Source organism: Mus musculus, chromosome 8, assembly GCF_000001635.26.
Source record: "Mus musculus strain C57BL/6J chromosome 8, GRCm38.p6 C57BL/6J".
Taxonomy (NCBI): Eukaryota; Metazoa; Chordata; class Mammalia; order Rodentia; family Muridae; genus Mus; species Mus musculus.
Genome location: NC_000074.6, coordinates 95,533,699 through 95,558,888, shown reverse-complemented (window position 1 = coordinate 95,558,888; position 25,190 = coordinate 95,533,699). Strand labels below are relative to the sequence as shown.

At 47.3% G+C, this 25,190-nt stretch overlaps 1 protein-coding gene across 2 annotated transcripts; it reads right to left on the bottom strand.

The window, feature by feature from the left end:
• Nucleotides 1-24,829, bottom strand: Ccdc113 (coiled-coil domain containing 113). 2 transcript variants are annotated; one of them, NM_172914.2, is made up of 9 exons: nt 24,617-24,789; nt 22,298-22,424; nt 20,636-20,797; nt 17,935-18,090; nt 16,187-16,267; nt 12,840-12,995; nt 7,585-7,692; nt 1,543-1,698; nt 1-152 (listed from the first exon to the last, which is right to left on the bottom strand). In NM_172914.2, exons 1-9 carry the CDS (start codon nt 24,715-24,717, stop codon nt 66-68), a joined length of 1,134 nt encoding a protein of 377 aa, NP_766502.1. In that variant the 5' UTR covers nt 24,718-24,789; the 3' UTR covers nt 1-65. The 2 variants fall into 2 exon arrangements, with proteins under 2 accessions (NP_766502.1, XP_006531063.1); XM_006531000.2 differs by lacking the exons at nt 1-152; nt 1,543-1,698; nt 7,585-7,692; nt 12,840-12,995; nt 16,187-16,267 and adding an exon at nt 17,286-17,683 and having other exon boundaries at nt 24,617-24,829.
• Between the last annotated feature and the right edge of the window lie 361 nt (nt 24,830-25,190).

The window sequence follows — 25,190 nt, the reverse complement described above, 5'->3', positions numbered from 1 at the left end:
AACGGAAAATAATAGAGAACTTTAATGGGTCACTTCTTGGTCTATAAGCTGCCGGCTGCTCCTGACTATTTCCCAGGGGGCCGGATTATCTGCAACTGCTCATCCGAAGTCTTCATCTTATTCCAGGCCTTCCGGTACCCTTTTAGAGACATCTATAAAACAAAAGTGGGGGAAAGGGGGGGCGGGTTACTTGGGAATGATAGCATGTGCCCGAGCTGAAAGCCACCGCCATCTGTGAGCTGCTGACTATGCAGGTGGCCCTGTTGGGGGCTGGGCTCTTGTGGGGCACCCTGCTGGTAGACATCACCTTAGGGCGATGGATACCCAAAAGATCTTTCTAGAGTTGGGATGATGTAGCTCAACTGGTAAAGTGTGTGCCTCGCACGCTCCAAGCCCTGGGTCTAACCCACGGCTCCCTATCAACATTGGCGTGGTGATTACTATAGGAGGTGGGGAGAGGGGGGTCAGAAGGTCAAGGTTATCCTCAGCTACATACTAAGCTGAATTACGATGAAGGATAGACCAAGATGTGTGGGACCTTGTCTCGGAAAAAGCAAAGCAAAGCAAAGCAAAACAAAACAGCAACAACAAAAACCTGAAAGACTGTCTTAAAGAGTGTTTGTTTGTTTGTTTGTTTGTTTGTTTGTTTTCCCCAAGGGAAATGTTGGGTTTTCTGTTCAGTTCCAGCTATGATGTACCCCCAAGTTATGCCCCTAATGTTCTCTCTGTCACCAAGCTACCATATAAGGGAAATAGAACTAGGATCAAGATGCCAGTTTCCCCAGCAGCCCGTGTGATTTTTAAGCTAGACTACTGACACCCTAAGTGGGCAGGCCACCATGGGGTCTAAGTGCATAGAGCCCGTCTCAAAGGCTGCAGCCTTAGCTGTAAACACAGAGGCCTACAGTAACTGTGTAAGTGCACGGAGTTGGGTTCTGAGAACCATTGAAAACAACTCCCTTTTTCTTCTCCCTCTCTCCTTTCCTCCTTCTTTCCACCCTCAGCCCCCTTCTTTCTTTCTTGAGATGGGGGTCTCACTATGTAGTCTTACACAGCCTAGAACTCTATAAAGAGACAAGGCTGGGCTCAAACACAGATCTACCTACCCACCTCTGCCTCTCAGTGCTAGGGACTGAGTAACTCCTTACATACAGCGTCTCCTTTTCTTAAAGACTGTCTTCTCCGTGGAAGAAGCAGCAGTTTATAAATCCCATGACATGGAGGAATTTAGAAGACTCTAAAATTCATTATGGAAACAAGCAACTAAACACCCCTGTGTCATAAGTGTCTCTTCCTGACCCTAGAGTACATTGTCCCTAATCATTAAAAGTGGAGCTTAGAAAGATAATCCACTGTTCATTTTGGCTGAGCAGCTGAAACAGCTGCAGAGATTTTGCACAGATACCACATGTCCAACGTCCCTCTTAAGTTCAGCCCTGAAGAACAAGACTCTGAAGAAAAGTGTTGGTGGCCTGAGATACTTGGTGATCCCATGATCAGGGCTAAGTCGGGCTCAATCCCGCCTGGGGACAGCAGGCTCACCTCTGCGATCTCCACCTTCCGCTCCCACATCTTGATGGTCTTCTCTAGCTCCCCATTCAGGATCTTCTCCTTGACGTACATCATTACCTGTGGGGCCCGGAACTCAGCCAGCTGCTTCCGTAACTTATCGTTCAAGATATGGGCTTTGGCCCTGTCCTGTTGGGAAGGATCCATTAGCCCATGAAATTCTGGGAGCAGCTCCTCCGTCCCCACGTCTCAGTACAGTTTCAAGATGGAAGGCGACAGCCGCAAAGGGTGGGGCCCTCTGAAGGCTCTGGGGTTTTTTGGTAGATGGTGATGTTTTCATCCGGCTCAGAAACCCTAGAGTGGCTAGGCTCCTCACCCCTTTGCAGGCTGTTTTTGTGTGTGAGACTGTGCATTTATATATGCTTTGGCTCCATCAGTCTCGATTTACTTGCCTGTCTTCTTGTATTGTAAAATATATATATTACAAAATTTATTTGCTATTTTAAGCATTTAAGCACATAGTTCAATGGCGTTGGGTACATATTGTGGGGACTCAATGGCAGATTTAAGCTATTAGAAAAATCCATCTCTGAACTTGAAGCTACACAGGTAGGGTCTATGCAATCTGAAGAGAGGAAGTGAAGACGCAGAGAACTAGCAGTTTCGGAGAGATGTAGTCAGCCTGAGTGGGGTACACATAGTAGTAACGGAAGGGAATAAAGAAATGGAACAGAAAAACTACTCAAGGCTTCCATGGACAAGAACCCCCCAATTTTTATTTCAAAAACACTAAGTTCAACACCCAGATAGCTCCAAAGAGGGCTGGAGAGATGGCTCAGAGGTTTAAGAGCACTGACTGCTCTTCCAGAGGTCCTGAGTTCAATTCCCAGTAACCACATGGTGGCTCACAACCACCTGTAATGGGATCTGATGCCCTTTCCTGGTGTGCCTGAAGACAGCAACTGTGTACTAAAATAAATAAAATAAATTTTAAAAAAAATCACACCCCAGGTGGGTTTCCTTTTAAAAAGAAGAAAAGGGAAAAAAAGCTCCAAAGAGGACAAATGCAAAGAAGCCCATCCCAAGTACAGCACACTCACACCATTGAATGATAGGGCAAAGGGAGGAGCTTGAGATGGCAAGAAAAACAACAACCATCAGTCTTGTGCATAAGCTTGGTGAGAGCCAACAGTGGACGGCTTATCGGAAACAACAGAGACCACAGACAGTGGGAACAGCATAGGCTAAGGAAGGAAGAAAAACTGTCAGACACTGAGTGATCTCTCTCTCTCTCTCTCTCTCTCTCTCTCTCTCTCTCTCTCTCTCTCTCTCTCTTTGTGTGTGTGTGTGTGTGTGTTCTGTGTATGTTTGGGGTGGGTGTGTCCATATAACCATGCAGGTGCATATGGAGTCAGATCAATATTGGATGGCTTTCTTGATGATTTCCCATCATACTTTTTGAGGCAGGATCTCTCTGTGAGCCTGGAGCTTCACTGGTCTGGTTAGGTTGGCCAGTCCGTGATCTCTAGGGGTGACCTTGTCCCACCCCACCCCCACCTCTGCCTCCACCATCACTGAGGTTACAGATGGCTGTGCCAGGCTATAAGGGTGCTATCGATACAAACTCAAGTCCCCATGTTTGCACAGTAGGTAAAGCACCGGGTGCTTATTTCTAATGCTACTGTCAATTAAAATGGGTCAGGACTCCTTTGAAAGAGTGCTGATCTTTCGATGGAACGAGACTCATACGAGATGAGCACACAGCATCTTCTAGTGCCAGGGAAGGCCAAGAGAAGTCTAGAGTGGTGACAGGACACCGAGTGTAAGGAGATCCCAGATGGGACATCAGACAAAAACAAAGGAAGCCTCTATATAAGCATGGGCTTTAGTCAATGAACGAAGAGTGTCCATTAGATGTAACAGATATCATGCAGAGGTTAATTGTTAAAATAGAAAACAAATATGCCAAATAAAAAACTTCTCTAAATATCATTACTATTTTGTAGTAAATATAAAATTTATACAATAAGGTCTATTTCATTTTGTGGAGGTTTGGTTTGGTTTGGTTTGGAGACAGGCCCTCTCTATGTAGCCCTGAATGTCCTAGAACTCACTATGTAGACCAGGCTGGCCTCTGACTTGTACAGATCTACCTGCCTCTGCCTCCTGAGTGTGGGGATTAAAGGCGTGAGCCACCACATCAAGCACAGAGCTATTCAAATGAGGGAGTAATGGAAAGATTCCCTCATCAAGGAAAACCCAGAGAAACCTAGCACACATTTCTTATGAGTACCAAAGGAAATTACGCAGGCCGAAAACACGTTCCAGCAGAGAGGTTGGGAGTTGTCATCAGGATAAATAACTATGTAAGCCTTTAACAGTACCGGTCACAGATCTCTTAACTGATTAAAGTGCAAGCAGATAGCAAGTACATATACAATTGTGTTTGGGCCTATGCCCTATAAAGAGGAAAAGGTTATGTATCTGACCAGCGACAGGCAAGAACATAGGTGGAAACGAAGCATCATTTGAGAGAGAAGTAACTTCAGGTGGTAACTCAAGTCCACAGGAAGTAACAAGAAAATCACAAATGGCAAAATACGGTAAATGCCATAGGTTCTACCAGCTCTTGAATCGTTTCCTCACACTTTTAAGAAAATTATCTCAAAATGTAGATGTAAGAATTAGGGTTCTGCCATTTGAGAAGAGACAGCAACATCTTCACAATGCCTGGCTAAGCAAGACCTTCTCAGCACCCTCAACTCACAACACAGTGTGAGAGAAAAACAGGAATTGAACTCCACCAAAATTTTAAGATCCTGAGATATAAACAATCCTATTAAGAAGATGAAAGATGGGGCTGGAGAGATGGCTCAGCGGCTAAGAGCACAGGCTGCTCTTCTGGAGGTCCTGAGTTCAATTCCCAGACACCACATGGTGGCTCACAACCATCTGTAATGGGATCCGATGCCCTCTTCTGATGTGTCTGAAGACAGCCACAGTGTACTCACATATATAAAGTAAATCTTTAAAAAAGAAGAAAGAAGGCTAGAGAGAGATCTCAGTGGTCAAGAGCAATAGGTGCTTAGCTGGTCTTCCACAGGACCTAGGTTCAATCCCTAGCACCTACATGGTGGCTCACAACCATTTGTACCTCCAATTCCAAGAGACCCCATTCCCTCTTCTGGTTTCTTTGGACACTAGGCAGGCACACCGGTGCACAGACATATGTGCAGGCAAAACACTAATGCATATAAAATAAGAAGAAAACGAAAAAATACCACAGAGTAAGTGAAGCTGACATATGTGATAAGAGACTAAATCCAGGATATGCAAAGAACTCATACAACTCAGTTTTTAAAGAAAACTCAATAAAAAAAAAAACGAGGCAGAGGACATGACTGAACATTTCTCTTAAACATCAGGCAAATGGCCCAGGCAGGAAAAGGTGCACCTTGTCATTAACCATCAGGGAATGCCAAATAAAAACCATAACAAGACACACGACTTCACACCGACCTGGACAGCCATTAAAATAGATAGTGATGTATTGGTAAGGATGTATTGAAGGGGTCGGTAAAGATGGCTCAGTGGACCAAAGGGTTTTCCATGCAACTCTGATGACCCGGGTTGGATCCTTGGAACCTGCTTAGGAAACCCAGATAAAAAGTACAGAAAACCAATGTTGGTGGAATGCTTACCCACAGAAGGAGCATCTATGTCACCCCTGCTCCCAAGGCTTGGGGACAGTCATGGAGGAGGTGGGCAGAAAGATCATAAGAGCCAGAGGCTATGAAACTCAGGCAAAACAATGCGTGCAGGGCATGCTAGGACTACAGTGTTCATGAATTCACAGGGCCTGTGGTTACCGGCACAAGACCTGCAGAAAATCAGCCAGTCATGATTCTAGTCTGGAGGCGGGGGCTCATGAACCTCCAACCGTAAGTGAGGAGCTGTTAATAGCTGATGGCTTCTTGGGTGGTGAGAAACGGTGTAGGTCTGGCTCCTGTTAGGGGCACCATAAGTGGATTGCCCCACACCTGAGAGTTTATCGGCCAGCACAAATTGAACTCAGTGCTATTAAAGGCAAAGAGAAAGGATGCAAAGCTGGAGGGAGTGGGGCAATGGGCAGTAGATGTGTAAGGAGTTAGGAGGAGTATGAAATTCTCAAAGAACTAATAAAATTATATTTTAAAGTGAGGCTAGAGAGATGGCTTGGTGGTTAATAGAGCATGCTGCTCTAGCAGAGGACTATATATGAACCCCAGCACCCACAATGGATGGCACAAAACTACCCGTTATGGATATACATATATATGTGTGTGTGTGTGTGTATATATATAATATATAATATATATATATATATTATAACTCCAGGGGTATCCACTGTCTCTGACTTCCTGAGGCACCGGCATGCACACACACACAGAGGGGGAGGACTAAAACACTGAGATAAAAGATTTAAAATAATGCACAGAAATTGGCGCCTCACATATTACTGGTGGCAATGTAAAACGTTGTAGGCACACCTCAAAGACAATTTGTCAGTTTCTCCACATATTCCTTCCACATAGAACTGCCATGTGTATCTTACAATGCTACTTTATGTGCATACACAAGAGGAAAGAAAGCACGTTACACAAAAACTGTCAAAAAAAAAAAAAAGAAAGAAAAAGAATGATCATACCAGCACTAATAATAGCTAGAAATAGTCCTGTCTCAACTATTCGGGAGCTAGCTGGGTTAAGAGGAAAACTGCAACACATATGAAACGCTATTAACACTCTGCTTCCAATCTATGGATCGATATGCAAGCCCTCAGCAGTTCCTGCCACTGGGCCTTTGCCCCAGCATCATAGACTCCAACTCTGAAACTGTAACCCCCAAAGTAAATGATTTGTCTTTATAAGTTGCCTTGGTCATGGTGTTTTATGACAGAAATAGAAAGGACCCTAGGAGTCTAGGCTAAGTATCAGCCTTTATAACATGTAAAAGCCCTGGGTTCAATCCCCAGCACTGAAAAAAATGAAGCTAGGAAGAAAACTTAGAAGGTACTAAATAACGAAAGCCAGGACTTCGAAAGGTGGATTTTAAGTTTTAGTGATGATCTAATGCCAGGGAAAACACAAGCCCAGGCTGCAACTTCAGCTTTGCCGCCTGTGGCTCTGTCCTAAGGCTGGGCTTTCTGTGGGAGCTGCTTCTCCATACACCACAATCTGATGTCATCCTGCCGTGGGGTGGTCACTGTGAGCAGGTTTGGGTCACACATACTCCTGGGATCCACTCAAAACCAGGACGCTAATAACTGTACTTGTGACTTCGAAGCGGACAAAGCAGTGTCATAGGTGGTCTCATCCAGTCACCAGCACGGGTGTGAAAACAGTCCTGTCCTGAACTGAGGCCAGGTCTTCTGCCCAGAAGGCCAACGGACTCTCTCCTCTACCCTTCCCCAAGGGTCCCCTTTGGATAACATCCTAGTATACTACCATCACAGATACTCAGCTACACGTGCTCAAAGCTTGCAAAGGCGATGCCCTCTTCTGGTTCCACCCACCCATCCATACTCTGACTGTTGTTGGCCTTGGAGTGAGCTCTGGCTGGCCAGAGGTCACAGTCCTTCAATCTCTGCTACAGTCTACTCACTGAGCATACAAAGGACAGTTACGCTTCACAGAGCACCCTCCCCCTCCCTCCATTCATCCCTCACTCTCTTTACCCTCTCATCTCTACCCTTAATGCAACACATATATGTGTGTGATGTCTCATATCAGTTACATTACCATATACCTTCTGTGTTTTTAAAAGGGTATACGCACAGAACTTCAGAACTCTGGACGTTCCACTCTCTGGCACTTCCTGTGGACTCTGTTTTCTTTGTGAGCAAACTCTAGACCATCACCCAGCAGTAAATATGGTATCACTGAGCTGTGTGCCTAGCATCTGCTTTTGTGTGTCAAAGCTATTTTGATTTTTGTGGCCTGGGCTCTTTCTCTAGATTAATTACCGAGGACCTGGAGTCTTGGTGGACAGTAACCCTTGTGGACAGAAGGAGGCTGGCACACCGTGTCCTCTTACCTCCTCTGCTTGTATGGTTTCTTTTTCAATTTTCCCAAGTAGCTCGTTTCTCAGCAAGATCTCCTTGTCCAGATTGACGTAGATCTCCATTGCCCGATGAAGCTTGTTCTGAAACACACCGGCATGACACATGCTAAGGGGAGCTTTCAGAACGGTGGGGAGGGGAGCTGGGAGCAAAAGCAAGGCCAGCCGTTCCTACAGATTCATTCATATCAGCCTGGGACTGCCAAAGGTATCTGAGAACCCGGCTGGAGGGAAGGAGAGGACCTTGGGGTCTTGGCCGGTGCTGGAGATGCAGAGTGGTCCAGCAACAGGACTCAGATCTTGCCCCCCTCTGCTTTTTAAGAGGAATGTTTAGGTAGCCAAACTTCTCTTACACTGGTATGCTCTGATATGATATTGCCAGGTTGTGAGGAGACATCCTGGTAGAGAATAGAACACTGTGCCTGGCAGGTACAGGTCCCTCAATAGTTGTGATGCCTATCTCAGGAAGATGCAGAGAGAGAAAAGAGGGGAGCTCCCCCACGGAAGGATCCGACCCTTCTCCCCACATAAAAGTAGGGGAGCCGGGATTTGAATGAGTGCAGTGTGACTCCTCACCCTCTGAGCTCCACTACACTGTCTCTGCCTAAAGGAGCAGGGCTGGCTGGCGTCAGGGAATCCCGCAGGAGCTGCCTCGTGGGTGCCCGCTGCATTGTTTGCACTGCAGTGTCCCTAGGCCCCTGCTGCTTAGATGGGCCTCCTCTGGAACTGTCTCCCTGGCACCTCTCCTGCAGGGACGTCTCCAGAAATGCTAGAATGTATTCTGCCTGACTGAGGACTGGACACTCGCACGAGCGCGCATGCACACACACACACACACACACACACACACACACACCAGGCACTGGTTAGTGAAGCATTCAGCTCCAGGAAGCTCACTCACAGCCAATCAATGCCAAGGAAGGTGGAGATTCTCATGGGCACACAGTAGGCTGAAGCTGGTGTGTGTCGGGGCTGGGGTATGTTCGGCAACAAGACTGAGAACAGAAGTGAAAGATAAAAACCACACTTCACTCTGTAAAAGATGAGAGGGCACCAAGCTGGAAGAGGAGATCACAAAGCACAATGGGAGGAGGAAGGTGCAGGGGCATTGCCACAGACGCTCAAAATTTAGAGAATGCAGAGGAGCCTGACTGGAGCCATCTGCCTGGGATCCTTAGGCTCTTAGGAACCATTCAGTCCTGGTCCTTTCAGACTCTCCTTGTTAGCAATTCCTCTAGGCTCTGCCCAACAGTTACCTAGCAACAGCTCGTGGCTCTGCCAGCCAGGTTCAATCCAGGAGCCAGGCTTATAAGACCTCTTCCTTCCTTCCTTCCTTCCTTCCTTCCTTCCTTCCTTCCTTCCTTCCTCCCTCCCTCCCTCCCCTCCCTCCCTCCCTCCCTCCCTCCCTCCTTCCCTCCCCTCCCTCCCTCCCTTCCCTCCCTTTCTTCCCTCCTTCCCTCCCTCCCTCCCTCCTTCCCTCCTTCCCTCCTTCCTCCCTCCCTCCCTCCCTCCCTCCCTCCCTCCCTCCTTCCCTCCTTCCCTCCCTCCCTCCCTCCCTCCTTCCCTCCTTCCCTCCCTCCCCCTCTGTCCTCCCCCCCCCCCTCTCTCTTCCCACATGTCCCTGGCCAGCCTCTTTCCTGCTTTCTCTCTTCTCTCTTCTTTCTATCCTTCTCTGCTCCCCAACCCCTTTCTCAGCTTCTACCCCTTCTCCAGCTCTCCTTCCCTTCCGCGGAGAGTCAGCGTGTGGTGCAGGGGTGAGGGCATTGTTTTGGCAGGGCTGACTATTCAGGTAGGAGGGAAGAGGAGCCAGGGAAGACATTTGCCCAGTTGTGAGAGGCAGGGCAGAACGGACAGTGCTCTGTTGGGCCAAGAGATGCAAAGGCACTCAAGGCCAGCCACTTGAGGTCACTACAGAAAAGACGGACCCGGCTCTTCCTCCCAGGGAACAAAAGCACCTCAGATCCTGTGCTTAAAGCGAAGGCCACTCCTCGTCTCCGTTTATCAGGGCAGAAGTCTGGACACAACGCAGGACACACCACAGCTGAATTCTCTGCCCATGAGCCCACCAGGCTGAAACCTAGGAACTGGCCAGGACCAGGGCTCGTGTCTGGGTCTTGAGGGGCCTCTCATAAGCACAATGGCTGTTGGCAGAACGCATTTTCTTGAAGTCATAGCGCTGAAGGGTTTCTTCCTGACTGTCCGCAGTTCATTCAACTCCTAGAGATCACCTAGGACCTCTTCCATGTAGCCCCCTCTTTCTTCAAAGCAGTGATGGAGGACTTCTGGCCCCCAAATTTCACTTAAACTTCATATCTATGACTTGGTTTTTTGCAATAAATAAATAAATAAATAAATAAATAAATCTTTTGATGAGCTTGTGGGATGAATGGGGCCTTCTGGACACTTCCTTATCTCAAGGCCAACTTTGTCACCTAGTTACATCACAGAAATGACCCCCTGCCCAGAGTCATCACATTCCCTGTCCAGATTGGCATTACACGGGGTGTGCACCTGTGAGTGCGGCTGGGGACCTCTTAGAATGCTCTCCTTCTCGAGGCACCAGGTCACTTAGGGCAGTCGAGGGTGATTCCTGGTGGCTGTAATCACAAGCGTATGCCCCGCTGGACTCACCAGGCAGGCCTCAGGGTATGGAGTCAGAGAAAAACCCCAGAATCACTCACACTCGGACCTACCTAGGAGAGTCACAGAAGAAATGCGAGCGTGTCTGCCTGTATGGTCTCAGAGTTCTGCCCTGAACATTTAGCCCTGTGCCCAGCATGCATGGGCACTGGACTTTGCCAATAGAGGAGAGTTGATCTGAATGGTTTCAACAAGGTCTCTTACTTGGGTGCTTGGTATGTGTGGCAAATGGCTCCTCCTCACCTTCCCGTGACCACCAAATACACAGCCAAACTGCTGGCGGTTAGAGGCTATTTGCGGAGCACCTCCTCTGGGGAGGCCCTGCCTGTTTTCTATTGCTGGGCACACTGCACAGACCACAGGAAACTCGGTCCAGGAGTGAGACAAGGCCCTTGCCTCTGGCAGCTGAAGTCCCTCTACCCGATGAAGCACAGCCACTCCCCCTAACAGAGCAACCATCCAATCCCAGGTGAAGTCGGACGTTCCCAAGTCACTCCTGTTCTGCCTCCATTTCTCTCACAGGAGCTGACAACTAGGCCATGAGAGAAGCCGACAGGAAGAAGCAAGAGAGCCTACTCGGGCCCACCCTCAGACTCCCACAGAGCAGCTCCTTCAGCTCCATCTTTGTTCTCCTTCACAGGAAGTAGGCCTGTGGGCAGCGTTCTGACTGGCCAGCCGGGGCTGCTGCTCCCTTTTCTCCAGCAGTCTACACTGTGATCTCAGACCCATCCTACTGAGGACGGGCTCTGCAACCACCTAGCAGCTTCCCCATGGAAACCAGAGCTCTGCCGCCCCAACTCCACAAGTCCGGGCAGGCCCGGAGCTGCTGGGCTGTCTCTATGGGATAAGGTCAAGGCCCAGTGAGAGCAAAGCAAAGGCCTACCCAGCTCTCTGGGCATCAGGGACCTGGAAGTCCTGTCTCATCCTGAAGCAGCTGTCCAGATGGGATTATCTGAACTTGGATGGCCTGCGTGTTTATCACATGTGAGCTTCAAGATGCTGCCTCCATAGCTCTGTGCTGTGCAGGATGAAGGAGGTCAACTGGTATGCATGCTGCGCTGGCAGGTCCCTGCTGGCTCTAATTTATGACTGGACAAAAATCTATGCAACTTTGCTTTAGGTTGTTTTGTTGTTGTTTGTTTGTTTGTTTATAAAGGAAAATGTTGAGAAAATGCAAGTCTTGTCTCAGAGTCAGAGTCAAATTCACTTTGTTTTGCTTTTGTGTGTGTGTGTGTGTGTGTGTGTGTGTGTGTGTGTGCCCAAGCTGTCCCTACCCCATCCCCCAAGTGCAGGGATTATAGACACCTGCTACAAATCCACTTTGTTCATCATATGTCTGTGGGCCAAACGAAGGCCACATGAAAGCTACCCAAGCTACAGCCATCATTGTCACCCTAGGCACAAGGTCAAGAGCCAGCAAAGTCACTCTGGAGAACCAGAGAGTAAACTTTCAGCATTGCAGGGCCGGAGGCAAAATTTTTCACAGTGTGTAGTTACATATGCTAATGAGGGGAAAGCCCTCGGTTCCTACAAGTGTTTTACTGATGAAAGTAAGAACATTATAACCAGGTGTGATACTTTTGAACAGAGCTGGTGAGGTGGTGAGGTGGGTAGACCTGTCTGCTGCCATGCCGGACAGCCTGGGTTTAATCCCTGTGGCCCACATGGTAGAAGAGAGCCGACTCTTAAGTTGTCCTCTGATCTCTACACGTATGCCATGGTGTGCTCACCCACAAGCACACATGTGCACACTAAAAATAATAGGATAGGGTGTATAAATATATATATATATATATACATTATATATATATATATACACACATATATAATAAGATGATATTGATCTATCACATCGTGTGTGTGTGTGTGTGTGTGTGTGTGTGTGTGTGTGGACTTTGGAGAAGACAGGTCAGTCTTTCTGTGTTGGTTTGACAGTGTTCTCCGTCGTTCAATTACATGCCCGTGCTCCTCAGTGAATGCCATTCTTGGGCCGCAGGCTTCTGGGGTGAGACAAGCTCACTCATCTTGCTGGCCACTGCGGTACTTCATCACTCACAGGGTGACCAGATGGCTTGGTCTGCTGAGGACAGGCCCTATTCATGTCCATGGTCCCTGCTTAATTATTAATAGCGCCTCTCTCTCTCCCCAAAGGCTTGCACTCGGGTGATACATAATTTAGCTCTGATTTACAGCCGAGACCGTTTTCCTTTGCAGGGTTTTAAGCGGCGTGCTGAACACATACCTCAATTAAATGGGGCCCTAATGTGGTTCACTTTCAAACACTGTGCATAAAAGTCACCCAGGGAATTCAAAACAAGCCAGATCTGTGTCCCTCACCCCCGATAAGTCAGGGTGGGAATACAGTACAGACACATGTGTTCAAATGGGGGAAGCTCCCAGGTGTGCCTCCCTTACCGTTAGGGTTGTGGGAGCATTAGGGGGTTGGGGGGAGGTTAGGAGAGCAGGCTTTGCCAAGTCAAGGGGGGGGCAGCAGGAGATGCCTACAACCTGGCTGAGCTGCTCGCATTCACAGGGTCCTCCCCAGGTTGGGCGGGTGGCTGGCTTCCGCCCGGCTCGGGGGCGGAGCTTACTTTGTAGGTGTTGAGAACCTGCAGCGTGTTCCCAGAGGCCAGCTTCAGCTGGATCAGTTCTTTGTTCCTTGCTTCAATCGTCTCCAAAAACTGAGCGTTCTCGATTTTCAGCTGCTGAAAGTCCACGTCGTGCAGGGCCTCGCCTACCTCCTCCTTCTGTGGTTCAGAAAGACAAACGGAGGCAAGGTCAGGGGGCCACCGTAAGCTTAAGCTCCCGCCTGGCGAGATCTCAGAGATCCGCCACAGTCCTGTGACGCCATCCTGGGCACCAGCATGGCGGTATGCACTAGGGCTGGCTACATCAATGAACACAATGCCTCTGGGTCTCAAGGAACACATCCGAGGTACCACAGAAGAGTCAAAGATGGCGACTCAACGGTAAAGTGCAAAAGGGAAGAAAGGAGAGCACGCAGAAGCTCTAGAGCCAGGCCAAGGGAGACTGCCCACGGGGAAAATGGAACTCCAACAAAGCTACAAAGGCAGTCTAAAAACGGGCCATTTGAACGCGTTTGGTGGAACAACCCTGTTATCCCAGCTCTTGGAAGGCTGAGGCAAGACGACTTTGGGATTGAAACCAGAGTGGGCCATGTGGCAAGACTTTGTCTCAAAAGCAAACAAATAAATCCAACTTTAAACCTGGAAACCCCACAAAGGGCTGCCCAAAATTTCCCCTTCTTTGAGTCTACTTTTTTTTTTGTTTTTTGTTTGTTTGTTTGTTTGGCTTTTTGAGATAGGGTTTCTCTGTGTAGCCCTGGCTGTCCTGGAACTCACTCTGTAGACCAGGCTGGCCTCTAACTCAGAAATCTGCCTGCCTCTGCCTCCCAAGTGCTGGGATTAAAGGCGAGTGCCACCACTGCCTGGTTTGACTCTACATTTTTGTAGCTTTGTTAGTAAAAGGGGGTCCCTCTCTAAACTGTGCCTGGATCCTGACCAGGCTCATGCCCTCTTGTTTGTGGGAGCCGTAGCCAGCTTTGGGGCTTCTGTTGTTCCTACCTCGATAAGTCTACTGAGATTCGTAAAGCCCTGGGCTTGCTGCTTTCTCCAAACGTCACAATTTCCTTAAATCCAGATTCCATTCATCTAGCAACACTGCATAGTCTGTTTCCTGCAACCAGGGTAACCACTAAGCTCTGACAGCGTAGCTCTAGGCCCTCGTATCTCTGTTACCTTTATACAGAGTTGAGCCTACCCTCCTCTCAGGATACTATACCCCATTATCCTATAGGCTTAGGGATAGGGCTCACATCCCTGTCATCTCTGTCCAGCAATGGCATATAGGTTAAAGGCTATCCACATACTCCTCACTTCAAACTCCTTGTCATGATGCCTAAACATGAAGCCCTGGGCAGCCCTTCTCCTTTTTCTAGAGTCGCCCCTTTCTTTCCACAGTAGCCCTAGGCACAAATAACCATTCAACCTCCTCTGGCACACACCATACTGTCTGCTACTTTCAAGTGTGGAGTTCACACTAGTGGGGCTACCTGGGGAAGGGCAGAGCAAAGCCAGTCCCTCCTTGGTCTGGCTTGTGTTTCTAGGACAGCCTCGACTCCCACTGAACTGACTGTCATAGACTCTTCCGCTAAGCCTGTGCCTGTGCAGGTATTTTGGGAGTCTTGCATTTCTCCTTAGTCACATTAGGGCTGCTCCAGCTTTTCAAGGTCTTCTTGGATCTTAAGTCAACCAAGCAATAGCTGCCTGGCGTGAACATTCCTTCTAGTCCCATGGGTTCATGGCTACCTCTGATGCACATGTCATCCCGGCCCACATTGATACAGTGATTTAAAAAAACGTTGGGCAAGGAAGTGATGGGCAGTAGACCAGGTTTCAGGGTCCTTGGGCCACCGTATCAGCCCTCCGGACTTTAATTGGGAGCCCTTGAAGTCAGCTGTTGAAATGCTTATCACTGCCCACTGCACTGATGCCACTCAGCCACATCGCTCAAAAAGCCATACATGTGTCCTAAGAATCTCAAATTCAAGCCAATTGTGTTTACACAAAGCCTCAACTTTGCCTACCCAGAAGGTTTCTTCTGGTCTGGTTGCTGCAACAAATTACTATAAGCCCAGTGGCTTAACCACCTGTACGTGTACTACTTTCCCAGTGTGGAGGCCAAAGGTCTGAACGGGTTTGATTCTAAAATCATGATGTTATCCCTACTGTATCCCTCTGGAGACTTTAGGACGAGCATTGCCTTGTTCTTCCCAGCTTCTGGAAGCTGCCTGTATTCCTTGGCTTGTGACCCCTTCCTATATCGCAATTATCATCACTTTGGCCTCTGCTTATTAAATTTCCTATCACCCCCTTTCCTTTCTCTCATAAGGAAGGAAGTGATACTGGGTGCAGCAGGGTAATCATCCAAGACCATCTCCTGTGTGGGTTAGCTTTAATTGTCCAAATGGCACAACCTCGAATCACCTAGGAAGAGTGTTCTCAACAAGGGTTTGTCTACACTGGTCTGGCCTGTGGGGGACTAGTTGACGTGGGAAGACCCAGCCCACTGTGGGTAGCATCATCCCCTAGGCCAGGGGCCCTGAGCTGTATATTAAGGGTGCAGAAATGTGGATGTGATGTGACTAGCTGCTTGCAGTCTCTGCCACCTTGACTCCCTCTTGATGATGGACCATAACCTGGAACTATGAGAGGAAAAACTATCCTCTCTGCCTTAGTTTGCTTTTTCTCACAGTACTTTATCTCAGCAGAGATGAAACTAGAACAGCTCCCCAGCTCAAGATCCATGAATTAATAACAACTGCCAAGTTCTTCTACCGTGTAAAATAGCCTGTTCAAAGAGCCCAGTGTCTAGGACAGGAATAATTGTCAGGGGGAGGTGAGAAGATGGGAAGGTATACTGCTTAGCGTGGTGGTTTGAATAGGAACAGTCCTCATAAATGCCTGTGTTTGCATTCTCGGCCCATAGAAACTGGCACTAAGGGGGTGTGGCCTTGTTGGAGAAAGTGTGTCACTGTGGAGGCAGGCTTTGAGGATTCAGATTGCTCAAGCCACACCCAATGGGACAGTCTCTCTCTCTCTCTCTCTCTCTCTCTCTCTCTCTCTCTCTCTCTCTCTCCCTCTCTCTCCTGCCTTCGAATCCAGAAATAGAACTCTCAGTTCCTTCTCCAGCACTACATCTGCCTACATGGTGCCATGCTTCCCACCGTGATAATAATGGACTGAACCTCTGAAACTGTAAGCCAGCCCCAATTAAATGTCTTCCTTGGTAAGAGTTGCTGTGGTCATGGTCTCTCTTCACAGCAACAAAACCCTAACTAAGACACTTAGTTAACCTTTAAAAAAAAAAGAAGAAGAAAGAAAGAAAGAAAAGGAAAGAAAAGAAAAGAACCACATACCTGTCTCAATTGTGAAAGCATCTTTTTCCTTTGAACTTTGAGAGAAACATTTTTCAAACACAATTTATCCTTTATATTATCCTAAGGAAAAAATACGAGGACATTTTAGTCAATTACTTATCTATTCCCCTGTTGCTCTGAATAATAAATCAGAAACTACAAACCAGAACTTGATCAGTGACATTTAGTCATTCCTTTCCAGCCATCTTAATTCTGCCCAAACTGGTATTGGGATGGTATTTCACTGGAAGCCAAGGCGCAGAGGAAACTGGGTGGGCTCTGTGCCAGGGCTACAGCGCTTCTGCTTTCGGCATTGGGCGTGGTGCTACTGCAGGGCCCTTTACTGACAACACAGTCTTGGGACTCTTTGGCCTTCTGTTTGGATGGCAGGCTGGCTGTAAATGTTTTATTGTTCATAGTGTGTTAGGATTAAGAGGCCTGCTCAACGGGTTAGCATGCATCATATGCTACAAAATCTCTGCAACTGAAAGCATGCTCTCTCCTCGCCCAACTCCCCTTCCTCTCCCATGCCAGTCTGGGTCCAACTCCTTACAGGAAGGAGAGGAAAAGAGAGCGGCCTGTCTTGGCCTGCAGAGATCCCACTAGTTCACACCTTTCCCCAAGGAAGCACACAGATCTTGAATCAAATCCCAAACAAGAGGAAACCAAGCTGGTACTACCAATAATCAGCCTGCCTAGTTTTCTGGGGTCTTACTTTGTTTCATTTCATTTTGTTTGGTTTTTGTTGTTTTTGCTTTAATAAACAATGTACTTAAGACACACTCTGGGGGTTGGAGAGATGGCCCAGCACTTAAGAGAACTGGTTGCTTCTCTAGAGGCCTCGGGTTTGATTCCCAGCACCCACGTGGACGCTTTCAACCAATCATAAGTCCATTTTCAGGAGATCTGACATTCTCTTTTTGCCTATACAGGCACCATGCATGCATGTGGAGCACAAACATATTCATAGGCAAACCCCAAAACAAACAAGAATAACAACAAAAAGCCATACACATACAATTTAAAAAAAAAATTAAACACACACATTTGGAGATTTAACAATAATAATAATTTACATATGTGAGAACCATTAGGGTGGAGTGTAGGAGAAAAAGCAGGCATGCCCTGGCAGCCAGCTTACGTAGCACACTGCACTTCCAAATAAGGAGCATGGTACACCAGGCCCCGGAAGCCAGAACACTGAATGCGGAGGTAGCTGAAGTAGCAGTGCGTAGCCCGTAGTGGCCTGTGGACACGTCTGCACTCTCCAAGTCTGCTTTAATGTGCTTCTTCTGCATAGAGATGCTGGTGGTAGGTGCAAGGTATCCAATCCAAGGCAAACGGGCTAAGCAATCACAGTGGACAGGCGACCACTATGGAAGGGGTTGCTCGCGTGCAGTAAAGTGGATGTTGTTCCCTGAGAGCATCTGCAGAGTGGTTAATCTCTGGGCCCTTTACTGACCCACAGGCATTGCTGTCTTGATGGGTGATGATGCCCTGTAACAACAGCGGCGGAGCAAGTGAAGGGAGCCTGCGGCACATGGGCCATTTCTCCATTCTTGTCCTAAAAACTCATTCTTTTTTTTTTTCCCCTTTGAGTCAGGGTCTCTTTACATAGCCCTAGCCTGTAAATAAGTATCAACAAATTATCAATAAGTAGATCAGGCTGTCCTGGAACTCAGAGAGATCTGCCCGCCTCTGACTGTCTCCTGAGGGCTTACGCGATTCTTTAAGCACGGGCAACTCACCCTGCGGCGGTTCATGTCCTCGATGTATTTCATCACTTTCTGAGTGGCCAAAATGCTCCCTTTCTTCTTGGATATGGTTTTCAGAATATCTTTTTCAAATTCGTGCACTGCTTTCTGAACTTCATTCCACCGAATGTCGGCTTCCTCGATGATAGCCTGCGTCGGCACAAGAGAGAAGAGTTTCCAAAATGCTGCAACAGCGCCTCCTCTAAGGACGCCCACGTCCCTACTGACTTCTGCCTCAATGTAGGTGCTTCTTCTTGGGCTTAGAAAGATATCTCTGGGTACGAACTTGATCAATGACAACCATTATTTTAAAAAACATACATACTGGACACAGGATTTGAAACCCAGAACTATGGAGGCAGAGGCAAACAGATCTCTGAGTTCGAGGCCAGCCTGATCTACAGAGTGAGAAAACAAACAAAAAAGCATGCCTTGGAAGTTAGAGCATCCACAGAAGCTGGCAACCAACAAAACCAAGACCAGTTATCTCTGCCACTATTCCCCAGCTAATACAAAGCAAGGCAAGAGTCCCACTTCAATCTAGAGAGATGAGGCGTTAGGGGGTGGAGTGATCAAGCACTCTTGTACGCTGTGTAACTTGGAGAACAGACACTGCAAATGAACATATACATATACGCATGCACAGAGGTCCTTCTTTATCTGCGCTTTCAGTGTCTGCATAGTGGCCGTTTGAAGGTAAATAAGCAGAAAATGCAAGAAATCAGTAATTCGGGTTTTAATTTGTGCATCATTCTAAACATCATGATCAGATTTCCGTCCTGCCCCATCCCGGACACACGACATCTTTTAACCAGCGAATCCTGTTATATATGCCACCCTCCCGTTAGTGGATTAGCAGTGACTCGGGTTATCCATTGACTGTGGGGAGAGGGCAGATTTCAGTGTGGGAGTCAAGTAACCCTTATTTTATTTAATAAAGGCCCCCAAATGCAAAAGAAGTGTTGGTATTTTACTAACATTCGTTGTTAAAACTGTGCTGTTCTGTATTGGTTATTTTAAATCATGTGCTATGCCCAGTGTTTAAGTTTATCGCATGTCTGTGGAGGAAAATATAGCATAGGGTTTGTCGCTATCCAAGGTTCTGGGACTCCACGGGATAACTTGGAGCGATACAAGGGAGAGCCGTATATTGACACAGACATTATGCCACAGGTATACTTCATGAGAGAATCTGATAGCTCTTGCAAGAAAAGCCTTCTGTGTACAGAGAGTTATCTGAACTCTAGAGGGAGACAGATCCAAGTGTGAAGAGTAATTACTTCTGCTAAGGTGGCAGCACTGTGCTTTCAAATACTCCTTTGGCTTATCCACATTTCTAAAATGTTCTATAATGGGACTGGAGAGATGGTGTGGTAGGCAGGAGCACTGGCAGCTCCTGCAGGGAACCCCCTAATGTTCCCAGCATCCACGTGTTGTCTCATAACTCTCTATAACTCCAGTCCTAGGGGACCTGACGCTATCTTCTGGCCTCCATGGGCACCAGACGTGAATGTGATACACAGACATACATGCAGGCAAATACATTCATGCTTATAAAATAAGAATAAATAAATCTTTAAAAATAAATAAAATATTCTATGACAAATATGGACTGCACTGGACATTGAAACACACACACACTTGCACGCACACTCCTTTACAGAATAAAGTTAGAAGGCGTCTGGGTCACACGGTAAATCGGTTTTAATCCTGATTTATCAGCAAGAAATAGTGTCTTCACTGGATCTCAGACTCAGGCTCCAGTCTTCCCATACCAGGCCCCTTACACACTGCTTTTAGCTTGGTTTTCTGCTAAATTATTCTCAATGGGATCCAGCTTTCTAAGGCCTGAATGAGAGAGAGAGAGAGAGAGAGAGAGAGAGAGAGAGAGAGAGAAGAAAAAACCTTCTCTCTAGTTCTCAGGACCCAAGGTCCCATTACCCTACTTGCCCTGATTCCCAAAGCAGACTCCTCAACATAAGAATTTGCTGATAGCCAGGCGTGGTGGCGCACGCCTTTAATCCCAGCACTCGGGAGGCAGAGGCAGGCAGATTTCTGAGTTCGAGGCTAGCCTGGTCTACAGAGTGAGTTCCAGGACAGCCAGGGCTACACAGAGAAACCCTGTCTCAGAAAAACAAACAAACAAACTAACAAAACAAAAACAAAAACAAAAACAAAAAAAAAAAGAATTTGCCGAGCTAGTTCCTATGTCCTCCTGTGACTTCCACCTCACCTGTTGGGTATCATATCTTATCATATCTCAGAGACAGATGATAAAATACTTAGACAATATATATCTAGAGTTCACTGCCTAACATCCCAGTGAGGAAAGGGGAAGCAGAGTGGTTTTATAGCAATGAGGTCATACCTGGGTGTTGAGCACATAGGGGTCGTGATGACAGTTCAAACATTTTTCATATTTTATATTAAACAAATTTAAAGACTGTTGTACACACACACACACACACACACACACACACACACACAGCTATTGGTAAGTTCGTAAAGGAAACTCCTCCGTTTGCCTTACCCTCCCTGGGTTTCTTCCCGAGGACAGGCAGTGACGTGGACCCCCACAGACGGAGTGGTGAGACCCAGAGGGAAAAGGATACGTCATGATGCTGCAGGTAGGTCCCACAGGCAGTGATGTGGACACCCACAGGCAGAGTGGTGGGACTCAGAGGGAAGAGCGTACCTCGTGATGCTGCAGGTCCCGTTCCGCATTAGCCCGCATGTGCCGTATTTCATCTCTCGTGTCTTCCAGCTCCTTCTGCACAAGCTCGAGCTTTTGCTCTACAGTGAGGCCTAGCGTACGGTCCAGACCTCCACGGGCCTTGGATTTACGCCTGGATCGTAACTGTAACCCAAGTAAAAGCAAGTCAGGGTAAAGGAAGATTTGGTGATTAAAGCAATCTTGGGTAGTCACCAAAATGAGCTCTGAAACCTACAAGAAGGTTTCCTGGGTGGAGCCTGGGAGAGAAAAGAATGTTGGACATTAGGCCAGAAATAACATTTCCCAAGTCATTCTAAGCCCCCCCCCCCCACACACACACACTAAATACCACAAGGCTTATGTTTGGCAATGAGTTCGAATATCTCTGATGTATCTCGAGGGTAGAAATGCTGCGGAGCAGGGTTGTAAGGCACGATCCTCTAGACTGAACTGTTGCCATCAAGAGAACAGCTCTGTCTACCTTTGAGAGTCCAGCACAATCAGGCCTGTGACATCCCCTCATCAGGAACAGGGAGGGTCGTTGACTAATTCTCCCAGCCACCTGTAGGCAATTCTGCTCTAATTGCACGAGGTCTCTAGAAGGGGCAAGGGTATATAGACTGGGAGGACTGGGCAGGGATACTGTGGTTTGTGTTGGGACCTTAGGAGGATAAGATAGTTATGATTTACATCTCCCCTGGGAAGGAATTTTAGAAATAGCCCAACTATAGGCCATGGAAATCCCAGAGCTCAGTGCTTTCAGACGAACACAGAAGAGCAATATGTCCCAGCCTCCGTGTTTAGCAAAACAGACAAAACCCATGACTTTTCTAGGCACTTAATGGACCATAGAGGGTGGTTCAGGGAAAGTGTGAACCTCTGAGTACATTTGTTTGCCCCTCAAAGAATAGACCTACATGGATTGGCCCTTTGAGGTAAGCCTGACAGACAGGACTTCACTCATTTATGTAGCTGGATAGATCTTGTTTGCTGTTGCTGTTCTGAGACTGGGTCTCACTCTGTGTGTGTGTGTGTGTGTGTGTGTGTGTGTGTGTGTGTATCTCCAGCTGGCCTGGAACTCACTATGTAGACCAGGCTGGCTACATAAAACTCTCAGAAATTTCCTTGCCTCTCTTCCTGAATTCTGGGCTAAAGGCATGTTCAGCCATGCCTGGTTTCCAGTTTGTAAACTGATTCCCCAGTTGAGGGAATTTCTTTTTTTCAGTGGGAGGGTTTGAACCCAGAGCCTGGTGTCTAACAAGTAAGGATTCTACTCCTGAGCTACATTCTCAGCCTTTGGGTTTTTGTTTGAGACATGGTCAAATTATGTAGCTGACCTCAAACTCTGTGCCCTTCCTTCCTTGACCTCCCAAGTGCTGGGATCACAGGTGTGTGCCACCCTACTAACCTGCAAGGAATTCACCCATATAAATTAAGGTATCCAGAAAGAGTCTGCTACTAACTGAATGGGATTCCTCACGTGAAAGAAACTAGAAAGGAAGAAATAATCAGAAAATAGAAGAGAGGAAATGCTATGGCCATTTGACCCAAGAAGACATGACTAAGGTAGCCACACACACACACACACAATATGCATTTATGGAGGCCAACAGGATGAAGTCCTGTTCACCTTTCATCGTGTACCTGTGAAAATTCTGCTGCTGTTATTTTAATATCTGACAACCGTGTCATTCGGTGGTCCCTGGGTTCCAGTCTAGAGTAATATTTCTCGAACATCTCTGTTTCTGTTTTGAGAGCAGAGTTTCCATAGCTGCAAGATACAAGGCACATAAGTGACTTCTGTGAATAGCACCCCCCAAATAATCAGTATTTAGTGCATCATTGGCCACCCATGGCCTGTAAGACACAGGTGTTCCTGGTACCTTCCTTTCTTCACCTTCACCTATACAACAGGTATAATAACATCACCTTTCTTTAAGGGTAGTGGCGTGGGGTTCTGTGGCCTGAGGTCAGCTTTGGGCCACGTAGTTCTGCTAGAGTATCTTAGATCTCTTGGCTATTGAGTCTAAGAAGCCACAAGATTCAGAGTGCTGCTGTTCTACTGATGACAGTTGCTGTCATCTTCAGATGTCATCTAACTCATTTGTAAAGGTTCTTCTGAATGGCCACACTCTTGAGGCTATCCACACCCACCGACCATCTCTAGATACTTCCCTTGCCTTGTGGTTCTCTGTTCTTTTACCACCAGCCTCCAGTCTAGAAATTCCATTGCATGTTTATCATAAACGGAAGACATATTTGAGCAGTGGTTTTTAAACAAGCAGAGATAACATATCTAGCTTGTCTTGTATATGCCAAGATTATGGACTTTGTAACTACTTCTCATATATATATATATATATATATATATATATATCTTGCCTTTTATGTTTGTTTGTTTGTTTGTTTGTTTAGAGGCAGGGTGTGATGATTTGAATGAGATGACCCCCTTACGCTCACGTATTTGAATGGTTAGTCTCCAGCTAGTGGAACTGTTTGGGAAGGATTGGGAGGTGTGACGCTGTTGGAAGAGGTGTGTCATTGGGGGGTGGGCGTTGAGGTTTCAAAAGCCTAGGCCATTCATAGTCACCACTTGCTCTCTGCCTTGTACTTGTGTGTCAGATGAATGCTCTCAGCTCCATGTCTGCCTGTCTACTGCCATTCTTCCCACCATCATCATCATGAACTCTAACCCTCTGGCTCAGTAAGTCCCTAAATTAAATGCTTTCTTCTTTAAGTTGCTTTGGTCATAGTATACCAAGGCTGACTTTGAATTCACAAAACTCCACCTACCTCACTGGCGCTGGCACTAAAGGTGCGAGCCACCATGCCCAACTTTAATGTGTGTTGTGGAGGGGGAGGTGGGTACTGGGATTGAACCCATAGCCCTGTGAATACTAGGCAGGGGCTAAAGCTATATCTCCAGTTCCAAAACTTTCCCCTTTCACTGCATGCACATACTCACATACATATGTACGAAAGAGGGTGACATTGAGACCTACACATACTGTTAAACTAATTCCTAAATTATGAGATTAGTACAGAAGCCAAATAGAAAACAGGAAAGCCATTACGTCTTGTCTTTTCAGCACATATTGTATTCTCGGTGGAGCCTTCCATGGGCCCGGGTCTGAATCTCTGATGCAGGATCTTAAGGAAGAAAACTTCAGAATGCGTTTCTCTCTTAAGATGGCCGGCCGATATACAAGACTGGCAGTTATAGACACTCACAAGGAAACTTCACAAAACATGTACCTCTGGGGATGGCTGTTTCACATACAAGATCATGGTATATGACAGACACTCACAATGGTAATTAGTAATAATCCCTCCACTCTGGTATGAACTATTTACAGATGTATGGAACCAACACCTCTTCTGGCCGCTGGAAACAGAATACTGTATAATATCAATACATTGTACACTGACTCTCATCTACATTATGGAATCCTCATATCCAGATAACCCACTGTGGAAGATGGAAAACAGACTGTGGAAAATACAAAGCCCTGAGCCAATCATTCCTCAGTCCATCTCCACGCCTAAATCCTTATTCAGCCCACAAGGCCCCAAGCAAATCATTTCAATAGCTTAGTTTTCACTCCGCCGCCATGTTAATGTTTATCTTAATACTAACTTTGGAAACCGGCTTAGGAGGCTACCTGATATAGACTTCGAAGGCGGCTTCCCAGCACCAGGAAGACACCAAGCCAAAGCGCTAGCTTCACTAAATCCTGTCTGATCTTTTCAAGGCCAACGGCTCCCTTGCCCCTCCACCCTGTCCGGGTTCCATCAGTGGCTTGTCAGTTCAGGAGCAGGCAAGCAGCAAAGCTAACTAGGCAAACACAAGTTCTTTCTCCACTGTAATGCGATGTGTGCCCGCGGGGCTCTGCGTAGATATGAGTAGTCTGCAAACTACAGCCCAGGCCTCAGAGACTCATGGCGCCCTCACGGTGCCAGTACCTGAGCTCCTCTACCAGCCCGCACAGTTGGATGACTGGCAGCTCGCCTTCCTCCTCCGCCTGGGAGTCAGTGATCACGCTGTCCGAGTCTTCCTCAGACATCACTCAGCCTAGGGTGCTTTGAGAGCCTTCAGTAAGCTGTCCCGCTTCACTTCGGCCGCGACCCTGAGGCGCGTTGCCTAGACAACTGAACGCTGTTTATAGGGGTGGGGCTTTGGGTGATGCGGCCCCTCCCTTGCACCTCGCGGTGGAGATCGAGCAAAGCTGCCTGCTTGCCTGCCTGCCTACTCAGATGCCTAATCCATCTCACTGTTCTGAGAATCGCTCTTCAGTTGGAAGTCACAACAACAGCTCCGGTTTGCCCAATGTCTTCTCGGTCCTTGGCATCATGTTAAGCTTATTTCACGCAAATCTTTGCATGGACCCTGTTAAAAAAAAAAAACTATTCATCCTCCTAGCCAGAAACCGTAGGTCCAGAAAGCTAGCAGCGACTCGCATAAGTCTCTGCCCCGTGGTGTAGTGAGGATTCTAATCTGTGGTCATTGCCTCACACGGAAGCTGCAGTTTTTTCATTT